Below are 16,877 nucleotides of genomic sequence, written 5' to 3'. Positions count from 1 at the left end.
TGGTATCATACTGGAGGAACATTGTATCATTTTTTAATGCATTATGCATTTCTAAATGACAATAAACGAGGACTGAGTGTCCTCATAATCTAAAAAAAAACATAAGGTTGTTAAAGCAGGTGATTTTAACTTTCCACCTATTGACTGGGACTCACATACTGTCAAAGGACTAGGTGGAATAGAGTTTGTCAACTGGAAACACACATCAAAGTTGCTGGTGAATGCAGCAGGCCAGGCAGCATCTCTAGGAAGAGGTACGGTCGACGTTTCACGCCGAGACCCTTCGTCAGGACGAGGATGTGTCTCGGCCTGAAACATCGACTGTACCTCTTCCTAGAGATGCTGCCTGGCCTGCTGCGTTCACCAGCAACTTTGATGTGTGTTGCTTGAATTTCCAGCATCTGCAGAATTCCTGTTGTTTGCGTTGTCAACTAGAAAGTTCAGGAAAGGTTCCTCAATAAGTATGTAGAAGACCCAGTGAGAGAGTGTGCAGTACTGGATCTGCTATTAGGGAATAAGACAGGGCAGGTGACAGAAGTTTGTGTAGAGGAACACTTTGCATCTAGCGACCACAGTGCCACTAGATTTCCAGTAAAAAGAGAGGTCAGGTCTGCAGGTTGAGATTCTAAATTCCAGAAAGGCTGATTTTGATTGTATCATAAGACCATACGACATAGGAGCAGAATTAGGCCATTTGGGCTGTCAAATCTACTCCACCATTCAATCATAGCTGACCTTTTCCTCTCCTCAGCCCCACTTCCCGGCCTTCTCCCCGTAACCTTTGATGTCATGTCCAATCAAGAACCTATCAAACTCTGCCTTAAGTACCTGCAATGATCTGGCCTCCACAGCTGCCTGTGATAATAAATTACACAAATTCACCACCATCTAGCGAAAGAAATTTCTCCACTTCTCTGTTTTAAATAGACACCCTTCTATCCTGAGGCTGTGCCCGCTTGTCCTAGACTCTCCCACCATGGGAAACATCCTTTCCACATCTACTCTGTCTAGCCCTTTCAACATTTGAAAGGTTTCAATGAGATCCCCCCTCGAAGTGAAGTGATGATGGCAACTCCTTTGCTTGCATCTTTGGAAACAGCTCTATTTCCATCTTTAATATCTTTCTTTTTCCCTCTCAGAGTTCTTTTGAAGACCCTGATCTGGAGTTATACGCTGACTACGGTTCTTTGTGGGAATGGGACCTGCTCTCGGGGCTTCATAACTGGCAGTTGTTTGGGACACCAAAGGCTCAGCCTAAGAGTCCGGCTCGGCTTCGGAGGCCTAGGATTTCAGGGCTCCGGAGACGGCGGATCCAAGTTTCGGTGTCAGGGCAGGAGACTCATGTCGGGGGAATCGGAATATCTGTGGCTGTGTGCCCAGAGACTCGAGATTTTTGGGCATAGAGCTTGAAAAAAGTGACTTAACTGACTTTTAACATCGTAAACCAGCGAGTTGTTTGTTATGTCTCCCCACTTGCTGTGAAAACAGAGAAACCTATTTCTCCCTTATTAGGGAGAGAGAGAGCCTATGGTATGTTGAATGCTGGGTGAACAATGTAGTCTTTGGGCTAACTGCATGTGTCTTTACTGTTGCTTTGCTCACGCTTGAGTGCTCGGGAGCAGGTGCCGATGCATTTTTTTTGCCAGTGGGAAAGGGGGATTTACGCGTGGGAGGGTGAGGAGCTGGGGGGGGGGACTTTGGGGTTCTAACATTTAACTGTCGCTCATTCTTTGGGCACTCCTCTGTTTTCATGGATGGTTGCAAAGAAAAAGCATTTCAGGTTTTATATTCTATACACTTCTCTGATATTAGATGTACCTTTGTAACCTTTGAACTCCTTCTAAATTCCAGTGACTAGAGACATAGAGCTATCAAACATTTCTCGTATGAAAACCCTTTCATTCCCAGAATCATTCTGGTGAACCTCATCTGAACCCTCTCCAATGCCAGTATATCTTTTCTTAGATGAGGAGCCCAAAACTATTCACAATATTCAAGGCCGCACCAGTGCCTTATAAAGCCTCAGCATCACATCTCTGTTCTTGTACTCTAGACCTCTTGAAATGAATACTAAACATTGTATTTGCCTTCCTTACTACCAACTCCACCTGGAAGTTAACCTTCAGGGTATTTTGCACAAGGACTCCCAAATCTTTCTGCATCTCAGATTTTTCGATTTTCTCCCTGTTTAGAAAAGTGTCTGCACATTTATTTCTACTGCCAAAGCGCAAGACCATGCATTTTCCAACATTGTATTTCATTTGCCACTTTCTTGACCATTCTCCTAATCTGTCAAAGTCCTTTGCAGCCTACCTGTTTCCTCAACACTACCTGCCCCTCTGCCAATCTTTGTATCATCTGCAAACTTGGCAACAAAGCCATCTGTTCCATTATCTAAATCATTCGTATATAGCATAAAAAGAAATGGTCCCAACACCGACCCCTGTGGATCACCACAATTCATTGGCAGTCAACTTTTACTCCCACTTGCTGCCTCCTGCCAATCAGCCAATGCTCTAACCATGCCAGGAACAATCCTGTAATACCACGGGCTCTTAACTTGGTAAGCAGCCTCAGGTGTGGCACCATGGCAAAAGCATTCTGAAAGTCCAATTATACAACATCCTCACCCTCTTCATCTACTTGTAATCTACTTAAAGAATTCAAACAGGTTCGTCAGGCAAGATTTTCACTTAAGGAAACCATGCTGACTTTGTACTATCTTGTCCTGTGTCACCAAGTACTCCATAATCTCATCCTTAACAATTGATTGCAACATCTCCCAGCCATTGAGGTCAGGTTAACTGGTCTATAATTTCCTTTCTGCTGTCTTCCTCCTTTCTTAAAGAGTAGAGTGATATTAGCAGTTTTCCAGTCCTCTGGCACGATGAAAGAGTCCAATGATATTTAAAAGATCAATAGGACTTTCTCTACAATCTCTACCGCTACTTCTTTCAGAACCCTGGGGTTCAGTTCATCTGGTCCGGGTGCTTATGTAGCCTTGGGCAATTCAGCAGTTTGAACACCTTCTCCCCTGTAATAGTAACTACACTCACCTCTCTTCCCTCACACCCATCGACATCTAGTGTCTTCGACAGTGAAGACTGATGCAAAATACTAATTTAATTCATCTGCTATCTCCTTGTCCCCCATTATTATTTCTCTGGCTTCATTTTCTAGTGGTCCTATATCCACTCTCATCTCACTTTTAATTTTTACATACTTGAAAAACTTTTACTATCCACTTTAATACTGATTGCTAGTTTGCTTTCGTATTTCACCTTTTCCCTCTTAATGATTCTTTTAGTTGCTCCCTATTGGTTTTTTAAAGCTTTCCGATCCTCTGTCCTCCTGTTAATTTTTGCTTTGTTGTATGCCCTCTCTTTCACTTTTCCACTAGCTTTGACTTCCCTTGTCAGCCATGGTTGTACTATGTTGCCATTTGAGTATTTTTTTCATTTTTGGAGTATATCTATCCTGTACCTTCCTCATCTTTCTTAGAAACTCATGCCATTTCTGCTCTGCTGTCATTCCTGCCAGCATCTCCTTCAAATTTATCTTGGCCAACTCCTCTCTCATACAACTGCAATTTTCTTTACTCCACTGAAATCCTGCTATGTCAGACTTTACTTTCTATCTAATTTCAAGTTTAACTCAATCATATTGTGATCACTGACTCCTAAGGGTTCTTTTTACCATAAGCTCCTTAATCACCTCCACTTCTTACATAATATAAAGAATGTAAAAAGAACCTTAAGAAAGAAATTAGAAAAGCTAAAAGAAGATATGAGGCTGCTTTGGCAAGTAAGGTGAAAATAAATCCAAAGGGTTTCTACAGTTAAATTAATAGCAAAAGGATAGCGAGGGATAAAATTGGTCCCTCAGAGAATCAGAATGGACGGCTATGTGCGGAGCCAAAAGAGATGGGGGAGATTTTGAATAATTTCTTTTCTTCGGTATTCACTAAAGAGAGGGATATTGAATTGTGTAAGGTAGGGGAAACAAGTTGTTGTTGTTCGTCCTTCGTAGTCAAAGGTGACCATGGCTTCAAAGTCAAATGGGAGATTGGTGGCTGTGGGCCCAGAGGTGACTGATGAGGCCAATCTGGGCCCTGAAGGCTCGCCCACATGTGGGACACAAGTGGGTGGGTGCTGTCGTGGCAGTGGATGCTGCTCGGGCCTTGCGCACAGCACGCTTTCGTTGCGCCTCGATGATGCGCCTGACTTTAGCTGCACGGGCTCCTGTGGTGATCTTGCTGTGCCAAGCTGGGCGGTCGAGGGCAAGCGTCTCCCACGTGTTGATGTCGACACCCAGGCCTTTGAGGGATGCTTTAAGGCAGTCTTTGTAACGTTTCTTCTGCCCCCCCCCCCCACCCCGACTGAGCGCTTGCCCTGACACAGTTCTCCGTACAGCAGCTGCTTAGGCAATCGGCTGTCTGGCATTCTGACCACATGTCCAGCCCACCTGGCTTGGGCTTTCAGCAGGAGGGTGTAGATGCTGCAGAGCCCAGCTTGTTCCAGGATTTCTTTGTCGGGGACTTTGTCCTGCCACCTGATGTGGAGGAGTCTGCAGAGACAGCTCAGGTGAAAGTGGTTGAGCTGTTTGGCGTGTCTGCTGTAGACAGTCCAGGTCTCGCTGGCATAAAGGAGGGTGGTAAGGACCACTGCACAGTAGACCTTCAGCTTGGTGGTAAGGCTGAGTCCTCTCCGCTCCCAGACGTTCTCACGGAGTCTCCCAAAGGCGACGCTGGCTTTGGCAATCCTGTTGTTGACCTCAGCGTCTATGTTCACTGCGCGAGAGAGTATGCTGCCCAGGTAGGTGAAGTTGTCGACTGCCTGGAGGTTCTGGCCCTTCCCTGTGATGCGCGGCTCCTGGTATGGCTTTCCTGGGGCAGGCTGGTACATAACTTCTGTCTTTTTGGTGCTGATAGTGAGACCGAAGTTGTCGCAGGCTTGTGAGAAGCAGTCCGTTTCACGCTGCATCTCCTGCTCTGTGCTGGCGTTGAGTGCGCAGTCATCAGTCATTATGATGGAAACAAGTAGGGTAGTTATGGAAACTATGATGATTAAAGAAGAGGAAGTACTAGGGCTTTTAAGGAATATAAAAGTGGATAAGTCTCCGGGTCCAGACAGGATATTCCCTAGAACCTTGAGGGAAGTTAGTGTGGAAATAGCAGGGGCTCTGACAGAAATATTTCAAATGCCATTAGAAACGGGGATGGTGCCGGAGGATTGGCATATTGCTTATGTTGTTCCGTTGTTTAAAAAGGGTTCTAAGAGTAAACCTAGCAATTATCGGCCTGTGAGTTTGACGCCAGTGGTGGGTAAATTGATGGAAAGTATTCTTAGAGATGGTATATATAATTATCTGGAGAGACAGGGTCTAATTAGGAATAATCAACGCGGATTTGTGTGTGGAAGGTCATGTTTGACAAATCTTACTGAATTTTTTGATGAGGTTACTAGGAAAGTTGACGAGGGTAAAGCGGTGGATGTTGTCTATATGGACTTCAGTAAGGCCTTTGACAAGGTTCCACACAGAAGGTTAGTTAGGAAGGTTCAATCATTAGACATTAATATCGAAGTAGAAAAATGGATTCAGCAGTGGCTGGATGGGAGACGCCAGAGAGCAGTGGTGGATAACTGTGTGTCAGATTGAAGGACGGTGTCTGTTGGTGTGCCTCAGGGATCTGTATTGGGTCCAATGTTGTTTGTTATATATATTAAAGATCTAGATGATGGGGTGGTAAATTGGATTAGTAAGTATGCAGATGATACTAAGATAGGTGGAGTTGTGGATAATGAAGTAGGTTTTGTGACAAGAATACACATAGATTAAGATGTAGCTATCCTGTGCCGGCACCAGTGGGATCAGCAGTTGGTCTGCCACCTGTCTTCAGGAGAGAGAGAGATAAGGAAAACAATGGAGCAGCATTTGGAGATGTTAATGAAGGGGAAGGAGAGCTGTCAAGATTGGCTCCCCCTTTGAACCCTGAACTGTTTGAAGTGATGGACAGGCGATACCCCAGCAGGGGGATAAAAAGGGACAGGTTCGCTAGGCAGAACACACAACACACCCGAAGTAACAAGACCCTGGAAGCGGTGCGTCTCTCACAAGTCGGTGGGAAGTACTGGGCCATAGACGCACAGGGTGGAAAGGCACGATCGGCGGGAACCTGGTGTGTGTCCACCCTTGCCTGGGTGCTGGGTTCACCGCAGAGAAACGATCGTATCTGGAAATGGAGGGGTCATGGTCGGTGACCTCAGATGACATCACAAAGGACTCGCCCGAAAGCTGACTGCGAAGGTCTGTGTGGAAACCTTGAATATTCATTCGTTTTTGCTCTCTCTCTCCTTCCCCCACACTGTCCGTCGCCACGGCAGCAATTACTGCGAACTGAACTAAATTGAACTGAACTTTGCGTCACTTTGAAACTGGTCATTTACCCCTAGACAACGATAGAGCTTGATTGATCCTGTTGTCTTAATTCTGTGTACACGTATGTTTATCATTGCTGAACTGTTGCATTCATTATCCTTTTGATTAGAGTACTGTGTTGCTTGTTTCTTTAATAAAACTTTCTTAGTTCTAGTAATCCAGACTCCAAATGAGTGATCCATTTCTGCTGGTTTGGCAACCCAGTTACGGGGTACGTAACAGCTTTCAAAGCTTGCAGTGAGATTTAGACCACTTAGAAGAATGGGCTGAAAGATGACAGATGGAGTTTAATGCTGAAAAAGGTGAGGTGCTACATTTTGGTAGGACTAATCAAAACAGAACATACATGGTAAATGGTAGGGCATTGAAGAATGCAGTAGAACAGAGGGATCTAGGAATAATGCTGCATAGTTCCCTGAAGGTGGAACCTCATGTGGATAGAGTGGTGAAGAAAGCTTTTGGTATGCTGGCCTATATAAATCAGAGCATTGAGTATAGAAGTTGGGATGTAATGTTGAAATTGTATAAGGCATCGGTGAGGCCAAATTTGGAGTATTGGGTACAGTTCTAGTCACCGATTGCAGCTAAGATGTCAATAAAATTGAGAGAGTACAGAGGAGATTTACTAAAATGTTGCCTGGGTTTCATCTCCTAAGTTACAGAGAAAGGTTAAACAAGTTAGGTCTTCATTCCTTGGAGTGTAGAAGGTTGAGGGGGGACTTAGTAGAGGTATTTAAAATTATGAGGGGGATAGATAGAGTTGACGTGGATAGGCTTTTTCCATTGAGAGTGGGGGAGATTCAAACAAGAGGACATGAGTTGAGAGTTAAAGGGCAAAAGTTTAGGGGTAACGTGAGGGGGAACTTCTTTACTCAGAGAGTGGTAGCTGTGTGGAATGAGCTTCCAGCAGAAGTGGTTGAGGTAAGTTCCCCAGTTATAGTTATATGGGCAGGAAAGGAATGGAGGGTTATGGGCTGAGTGCAGGTCAGTGGGACTAGGTGAGAGTAAGAGTTCGGCACGGACTAGAAGGGCCGAGATGGCCTGTTTCCGTGCTGTAATTGTTATATGGTTATGTATGGTTATAACACCCAAACCAGTATAAATGATCCCCTAGTAGGCTCAACGACAAACTGCTCTAAATAGCCATCTTGTAGGCATTCAACAAACTCACTTTCTTGAGATCCATCACCAACCTTCATTTCCCAATCAACCAATCATAACATTGCCCTTTTTACATGCCTTTTCTATTCCACATCCCAGCTACTATTGAGGCCTGTACATAACTGCATTCAGGGTCCTTTTACCCTTGCAGTTTCTTAACTCAACCCACAAGGATTCAACGTCTTATGAAGATGTTGATTCATAAATGATCTGGCAAGTGTGGATTGGTACAGGCTGTTTTCTGGCATATGTGAAATTGGTAAGTGGGAGACTTTTAAAAGCGAAATTTAGAGAGTACAAAGCTTCTATGTGCCTGTCAGAATAAAAGACAAAGATAACGTGTACAGAACCTTGGTTTTCAAGAGATATTGAGGCCTGGATAAGGTAAAAGCGGCGTGCATAGCAGGTATAGGCTGTGCTTATGTAGTACAAAAAATGCAAGAAAACACACAAGAAAAAAATTAGCAAGGCTAAAAGAAGGCATGAAGTTGGTCTAGCAGTCAAGGTGAAGGAGAATCTCAAGGGATTCTACAGATATGTTAAGAGCAAAAGGATTTCAAGGGACAAAATTGGTCCTCTGGAAGATTAGAATGGTAATCCAGGTGTGGAGCCAAAACAGATGGGGGAAGATAGAAACATAGAAAACGTACAACACAATACAGGCCTTCGACAAAGCTGTGCCGAACAAGTCCTTACCTGAGAAATTACCTATAGCCCTCTATTTTTCTAAGCTCCATGTACCTATCCAATAGTCTCTTAAAAGACCCTATTGTATCCGCCTCTACCGCCGTCGTCGGCAGCTCATTCCACGCCCTCACCACTCTCTGAGTAAAAAAACTTACCCCTGACATCTCCTCTGTACCTTCTTCCAAGCACCTTAAAAATTGCTCTCTTGTGCTAGCAATTTCAGCCCTGGGAAAAAGCCTCTGACTATCCACACGATCAATGCCTCTCATCATCTTATAACCTCTATCAGGCCACCTCTCATCCTCTGTCGCTCCAAGGAGAAAAGGCCAAGTTCACTCAACCTATTCTCATAAGGCATGCTCCCCAATCCAGGCAACATCCTTGTAAATCTCCACTGCACCCTTTCTATGGTTTCCACATCCTTCCTGTAGTGAGGTGACCAGAACTGAGCACAGTATTCCAAGTGGGGTCTGACCAGGGTCCTATATAGCAGCAACATTACCTCTCGGCTCCTAAACTCAATCCCACGATTGATGTATGCCTTCTTAACCACAGAGTCAACCAGAGATGTTAAATGTTTTTTTGCATCTGTATTTACTCAGGAGACGGACACAGAGCCTATTGAAGTGAGGCAAAGTGGCATCAACTTCATGGACCAATAGAGATTACAGAGGAGGAAGTGTTTACTATCCTGAAACAAATCGGAGTGGATAAATCTCCAGGACCTGACAAAGTGTTCCCTCGGACGAAAAGGGAGGCAAAAATTGCTGGGCCCCTAAAAGAGATGTTTAAATCATCCTTAGTGACAGGAGAGGTACCAGAGGATTAGAGAATAGCCAATGTTTTTCCACTGCTTAAGAAAGGTTCTAAACTTAAACCAGGAAATTATAGGCGAGTGAGACTGACGTCAGTTGTGATAAAGTTATTGGAAGGTATCCTATGGGGAATGTTAAAAGGCCTGAACAGATTAGATATGGCAAAATTATTTCCCATGGTCGGGGAGTCTGGACAAGATGGCATGACTTCAGGATTAAAGGATATCCATTTAGAACTGAGGTGTGGAGAAATTACTTTAGTTGGAGGGTGGTAGATCTGCAGAACTTGTTGCCATGAGCGGCTGTGGAGGCCAAGTCATTGGGTGTCTTAAGGCAGACATAGATAGGTTCTTGATCAGCCAGAGCATCAAAGTGTATGGGGAGAAGGCAGGGGTGTGGAGATGACTGGAAGAATTGAATCGGTGTGTCAGGTGTGTGTGTGTGTGTGTGTGTGTGTGTGTGTGTGTGTGCGTTTTTTGTGTGTGTGTTTTTTTTGTGGGTTTTTTTGTGTGTGTGTGAGAGAGTGCGTGTGTTTGTGTGTGTGTGTGTGTGTGTGTGTGTGTGTGTGTGTGTGTGTCTGTGTTGCTCTGTCAGTCAGTGTGGCTCAGTGAGGGATGGGTGATGCAGCCACTCTGCTTGCTGGCCTGGATATCAGTGCTTACCTTGATGGCATCAATGTACTGCTTGGCAAATTTCTCGCACTCTTCCACTTTCCCTCGGTTTTTCTCCACCTCCTGCAGAATTTTCTAATAAACCCAAAACACCCGGATTAGTTCAAGTTCAAGCTGAATTATCATTCAACCATTATGAATATAACAATACGAAACAGCATTCCACTGGGACCAAGATTCAAAATACATTACCAAAACACATAGCACAAACAGCATATATGGTTCTGATTTTAGAAAAATATAGTCACACAGAAATAATTAATATAGCCCAATTGCCTAAGTGGCATGTCTGTAGATTTATGGAAGTTGTCCTGATCCAGGTTGTTCTTCCTCTGGGTGAACACTAGAGGGCAGCACCAAACAAATTCTGGAGAGTTGCACCAACCGGAGGTGCCAGTCAGCAAACTGGTACGGATTCCAGTGTGCCCCAGAGAGGCCTTGCCCACACAGCCTTGGTGCCTCCAACATATGGCATGCTCCTAGCCCTCGCCACAACCCTGGTAATGCAGCTCTCCTGCCGTTGGATTCCCCATTGAACCAGTGAACCTGACTTGACACACTACCTCAGTACAACAGCACTTAACTAGTCCAGGTCACAACACAACTACGGTGCATAATAAGTCCAACCATCGCTATCGAGCAACTCGCTGATGGGATACTTTTGTAGTATTTGATGTTCTTAATATCCAGAAGCGCCTTGTGATGGTAAAAAAAAATGTATAGGATGAACAAATGCACCTTTGATTGCACCCAGAAGTGGATGCTGCATCCAAGTGGCCCCATCTTACCAGAGCTCAGACACAAAGCAACCAATGCCAGCGACACAGAGCAGTGGCACTGATCCCAGTGTTGAGTATTCTCCTGAACCGACAGGCACCCCCAAGTCCACCTCCCAAATTACAGTCCAACAAGTGGCCTGTATCCATCGACCTCCAGTGCCCATAACAAATCCCTTTCCCTAGTGTCATTGTCCTGGTCAATCCAGTAATGATGGTCACTCACCACCCCTCCAGTGGTCACTACTCGTGATTGAGGAGTGGTCCCTCTTAGTTACCATGGTTAACACCCATCCCTCACCCCCACAAATGCCCGTGGTCACTCCTCACCCACACATTACCTCCTCCTGCTGCAGCTGCTGCTTCAGGCCACTGCTGTCTCGAATGGGTACAGCCTGGATTTTCTCCTGACGTGCCTTGGCGCTCTGGATCCAGTCGATCAGCCAGTCGTGAGCCTGGCGGTAGTAGGTCAGCTGGCGTCCGAGCTGCTCCAGCTCCCGTGAGCGGCTGTCGATCTGAGTCTGGATCCCATTCCAGTGCTCCAGGAGCTGCTGTATACATTCGCGGTATCGATCAAGGTCCACATCTCGCTCACTGTGGCTGCGCATCATCTGCTCGCTCACTGCCTTCGCTTTCCCCAGCTCACCTTCCAGGTTATTGAAGAGCGGCTGGTGACCTTCCACCTCAGTCCGCATTCCCTAAACAGGATGAAATTCCCAATGGGTAAGCAGCTCTGAGCTTGGCACTGACCCAGGCACTGGAACCAGAGTCTGGGCCCTTCACTGTCAACTTCCAATCCCACACACAGAGAGCCCCTTCCCATCCAGTTGAAGCCCCTTCCCCCATCCTCATCAAGTCCCACACAGGCCCCCTTCCCCTTAGTCTCATCACCCTCTCCCCTTAGTCTTATCTTCCAGTCATCCACCCCCCTTCCCTTTCCAATCTCACACTCTCCCTTCCCACTCAGTCCTACACCCCTTCCCCATATCCAGTTCTACACTGCTCCCTCCCTTCCCAATCCCACACTCCCTCTCCCCATCCAGTCCTACATCCCTTCCCCATATCCAGTTCTACACTGCTCCCTCCCTTTCCAATCCCACACTCCGTCTCCCCATCCAGTCCTACACCCCTTCCCCATATCCAGTTCTACACTGCTCCCTCCCTTCCCAATCCCACACTCCCTCTCCCCATCCAGTCCTACACCCCTTCCCCATATCCAGTTCTACACTGCTCCCTCCCTTCCCAATCCCACACTCCGTCTCCCCATCAGTCCTACACCCCTTCCCCATATCCAGTTCTACACTGTTTCCTTCCTTCCCAATCCCACACTCCCCCTTCTCATTCAGTCCTACACCCCTTCCCCATCTCATCCAGTTCTACACAGCTCCCTTCCTTCCCAATCCCACACAGCCTCTCCCTATCCAGTCCTACACAGCTCCACCCTTCTTCTTAGTTCTGTAACACCCTCACCATCCTCTTCCTATCGTAAACACCTCCCTTCCTGTTCAATCCCTCACCATCCTCTTCCAGTCCTAAACACCTCCCTTCCTATTCAGTCCCATACATCCTTCCCCTTCCAGTCCACCCCACAATCCTATGCAATGGAACAGAGGAACGTAAGAATGCAAATGCATAGTTCAACGAAAGCAGTGTCTCAGGTGGACACGATGGCAGAAAAGGTATTTAGCACACGGGTCTCCATCGGTCAGGGCACTGAGTATAGGAGTTGGTGTCGTACTGAGAGGAGTTGGGCAGGCTAGGCCTTTATTCACCTTACAAAACAACAGACAAGATGGATGGCAACAGTCTATTCCCCAGGCTACAGGAGTCCAAAACTAGGGACATAGATTTAAGTTGTAAAGATTTAAAAGGTACCTGAGGGGTAACTTCATGAAGAGAGAAGTGAGTAAATGAAATGAACTGCCGGAGGAAGTGAATGAGGGGTGTATAATAAGCAGCACTTGGGTAGATGCAGGAAATAGGGACCATCGGCTGTGGTCAGCATGGAATTGTGAGCTGACGGGCCTGTATCTATGCTGAACTGTTCTATGACTCCAAGTAATGTCATCAATGCCTCAAACGATGAAACCCACCAAATGTTGAAAGGACTAAATAGGGTGGATGTGGAGAGGATGTTTCCTATGGTGGGGGCATCCAGAATTAGAGGGCACTACTTTAGAAAAGAGGAATTTTTTTTTTGCCAGAGAGTACTAAACCTGCGGAATGCTCAGCCACAGACTGCGGTGGAGATAAAAGTTCATGGGTATACTTAAGGGGGAAGTTGATCATTTCCTGGTGATTCAGGACATCAAAGGATATGGCAAGAAGGCAGGTGTATGGGGTTGAGTGGAATCCAGGATCAGCCATGATGGAACAGCACAGAAAACTCAATGGGCTGAATGACCTAATTCTTCTCCTATGACTTATGGCAGGTCGTTTTGAGGAAGTAGAGAGGCTACATGACCGAGACAGATTAGGAGAATGGGCAAAGAAATAGCAGATGGAATAGTGTTGGAAACTGTATGGTTATGTACTTTGGTAGAAGAAGTGAAAGGGTTGACACTTTATAGATAGTCAAAGGGACTTGGGAGTCCTTGTGTAGGATTCCCCGAAGGTTAATTTGCAGGTTGAGTCTGTGGTGAGGAAGGCAAATGTGATGTTAACATTCATTTGAAGAGGACGAGAATATAAAAGCAAGGATGTAATGTTGAGACCTCATAAAGCACTGGTGAGGCCTCACTTGGAGTATTGCGAGCAGGTTTGAGCCCCTTATCTTAGAAACAATGTACTGAAACTGGAGAGGGTTCAAAGGAGGATTACAAAAATGATGCCAGGATTGAATGGCCTATCATATAAAAAGCATTTGATGGCTCTGGGCGTGTATTCACTAGAATTCAGAAGAATGAGGGGTGACCTCATTGAAACCTATCGAATGATGAAAGATTTTAATGGAGTGGATGTGTAGAGAATGTTTTCTATGGTGGGAGAGTCTCAGACCGGATTACACAGCCTCATAATAGAGGGGTGCCTTTTTAGAACAGAGATGAGGAGGAATTTCCTTAGCCAGAGAGTGGTGAATCTGAGAATTCTTTGCCACTGGCAGCTATGGAGGCCAAGTCTTTATGTATATTTAATGCAGATGTTGATAGATTCTTGATTGGTCATGGCCTGAAGGGACACCGGGAGAAGGCAGAAGACTGGGGCTGAAAAGAAAATTGGATCAGCATGATGAAATGGCAGACTCGATGGGCCAAATGGCATAATTCTGCTCATTTTATGGTGCTCATTTTTCTAAATCGCGAGTACAAAAGCTCCTCATATGATAAGCCTTTCATTCATAGAATCATTTTTGTAAACCTCTTCTGGATCCTCTCCAATGTCAGCACATCCTTCCTTAGATGAGGGGCCCAAAACTGTTCACAATACCATAAGTGAGGCCTCACCAGTGCCTCATTACCTCAGCATTACATCCTTGATTTTATAATCTAGTCCTCTCAAAATGAATGCTAACTTTGCACTTAACTTCTTTACCAGCAGCTTAACCTGCAAACTAACCTTGAGGGAATCAGACACTCTCAAACTTCCGCCATACTCAAGATTCAGGGGAGTAAATTCAGGACGGAGATGAGGAGGAACTGCTTTTCCCCAACAGTGGTGAATCTGTAGATAGTGTGGAGGGCTGTCAGAGGTTACAGTGAGACATTGATAGGATGCAAAACTGGGCTGAGAAGTGGCAGATGGAGTTCAACCCAGATAAGTGTGAAGTGGTTCACTTTAGTAGGTCAAATATGATGGAAGAATACAGTATTAATGGTAAGACTCTTGGCAGTGTGGAGGATCAGAGGGATCTTGGCGTCCAACTCCATAGGACACTCAAAGCTGTTGCACATGTTGACTCTGTGGTTAAGAAGGCATATGATGCATTGGCCTTCATCAACCATGGGATTGAGTTCAAGAGCCGAGAGCTATACAGCTGTATAGTACCCTGGTCAGACCCCACTTGGAGTACTGTGTTCAGTTCTGGTCACATCACTAGAGGAAGGATGTGGAAACTATAGAAAGGGTGCAGATGAGATTTACAAAGATGTTGCCTGGATTGGGGCGCATGCCTTATGAAAATAGGTTGAGTGAACTTGGCCTTTTCTCCTTGGAGCAACGGAGGAACCAGAGGTGACCTGATAGAGGTATATAAGATGATTAGAGGCATTGATTGTGTGGATAGTCAGAGGCTTTTTCCCAGGGCTGAAATGGCTAACATGAGTGGCACAGTTTTAAGGTGTTTGGAAGTAGGTACAGAGGTAAGTTTTTTACCCCTAGCAGAGAGTGGCGCGTGCATGGAATGGGCTGCCGGCGACTGCGGTGGAGGCGGATACGATAGGGTCTTCCTCAATAGGTACATGGAGCTTAGAAAAATAGAGGGCTATGGGTAACCCTCAGTAATTTCTAAAGTATATACATGTTCGACACAGCATTGTGGGCCAAAGGGCCTGTATTGTGCTGTAGGTTTTTGATGTTTCTCTGTTTCTAGGGGATCAACTATTCTGAATTAGGTGTTGGGCAATAAACCAGAATTGATTAGGGAGGTTAAGGTAAAGGAGCCCTTAAGGGTAGGTGATCATAATATGATCGAATTCACCCTGAAATTTGAGAAGGAAAAGCTGAAGTCAGATGTATCAGTATTACAGTGGAGTGAAGGCAATTACAGAGACATGAGAGAGGATTTGGTCAGAATTGACTGGAAAAGAACACAAGCAGGGATGACAGCAGAGCAACCTGGCTGGAATTTCTGGATGCAATTTGTAACGCATGGGATATATACAACCCAAAGAGGAAGAAGCACTCTAAAGGAAAGACGACACAACCGTGGCTAACAACAAGAGAAGTCAAAGCCAACATAAAAGCCGAAGAGAGGGCATATAATGGAGCAAATGTTAGTGGGAAGTTAGAAGATTGAGAAGCTTTTAAAAACCAACTGAAGGCAAATAAAAAAAGTCATTAAGGTAAAGCTGGAATACAAAAAAAAGCTAGCAAATATTATTTCTTCAGATAGACCAGGTGAGAGTGGATATCAGATCACTGGAAATCAATGCTGGAGAGGTACTGTTGGGGACATGAAAATGGTGGATGAACTGAATAAGTATTTTGCATCAGTCTTCACTGTGGAAGATACTAGCAGCATTGTGGAAGTTCCAGGTTAAGGGTCATGAAGTCTGTGAAGATACTATTACTAGAGAGAAGGTTCTTGGGAAACTGAAAGGTCTGAAGATAGATAAGACACCTGGACCAGATGGTGTACACCCCAGGATTCTGAAAGAGGTGTCTGAAGAGATTTTGGAGGTATTAGTAATGATCTTTCAAGAATCACTAGATTCTGGTATGGTTCCAGAAGACAGGAAAATTGCAAATGTTACTGCAGTCTTCAAGAAAGGAAAGAAGCAGAAGAAAGGAAACTATAGGCCAGTTAGTCCGACTTCAGTGGTTGGGAAGATGTTACAGTCGATTATTAAGGATGAGGTCTCAGGGTACTTAGAGGCACATTATAAAATAGTCCGTAGCCAGAATTGAAAATCTTGGCTGAGAAAGCTGTTGGAATTCTTTGAAGATATAACAAGCAGGTTAGATAAAGGAGAATTGGTTGATGTTATGTACTTGGAATTTCAGAAGGCCTTTGACAAGATGCCACATGAGGCTGTTTAATAAACTACAAGCCCATGGTATTACAGGAATGATCCCAGCATGGATCAAACAGTGGCTGATTGGCAGGAAGCAAAGAGTGAGAATAAAGGGAGCTAGAAGTGTTCTGTAGCAGTTGGTTTTGGGACTAAATAGTGTGAAATCATGGCTTTGGGGCGATATGGAGATAGGTGAAGGGACAGGTAGTTTTGAGTAAGCGGAGAGGCTATAGAAGGGCTTAGACAGATTAGGAGAATGGGCAAAGTAATGACAGATTGGATTATAATGAAGAATGAGTATGCTTTTGCATTTTAGTGGAAGGAATAGAGCCACTGCCAAAGGGAATGACAGAGGCATGAGAGATGAGCTGTCCAAAATTGATTGGAGAAGAACACTGGCAGGGATAACAACACAGCAGCAATGGCTGAAATTTCTGGAAGCAATTCAGAAAGCACAGGATATATACATCCCAAAGAGGAGGAAGTATTCTAAAGTCAAGGTGACACAGTCATGGCTAACAAGAGAAGTCAAAGCCAACATGAAAGCCAAAGAGAGGGCCTACAATAGAGCAAAAATTAGAGGGAAGTTAGAGGGTTGGGAAGTTTCTAAAAACCAACAGGAGGCAACTAAAGAAGTCATTCAGGTAAAGAAGGAAT

The 16,877-nt window shown here is 45.1% G+C and overlaps 1 protein-coding gene across 16 annotated transcripts in view; it reads right to left on the bottom strand.

Annotated features, from left to right (window-relative positions):
- The window catches only part of plecb (plectin b), a 348,566-nt gene that overhangs the window by 69,952 nt on the left and 261,737 nt on the right, over positions 1–16,877 (bottom strand). For all 16 annotated transcript variants that reach the window (XM_063044747.1, XM_063044748.1, XM_063044753.1 and 13 more), the window contains 2 exons: positions 10,890–11,246; positions 9,764–9,847 (listed from right to left, as the gene is read on the bottom strand). In XM_063044747.1, the coding sequence (XP_062900817.1) occupies positions 9,764–9,847; positions 10,890–11,246 (441 nt within the window). The remainder of the gene's footprint in view (positions 1–9,763; positions 9,848–10,889; positions 11,247–16,877) is intronic.

This window comes from Mobula hypostoma, chromosome 3, assembly GCF_963921235.1.
Source record: "Mobula hypostoma chromosome 3, sMobHyp1.1, whole genome shotgun sequence".
Taxonomy (NCBI): Eukaryota; Metazoa; Chordata; class Chondrichthyes; order Myliobatiformes; family Myliobatidae; genus Mobula; species Mobula hypostoma.
This window is presented reverse-complemented; position numbering and strand designations above follow the sequence as displayed.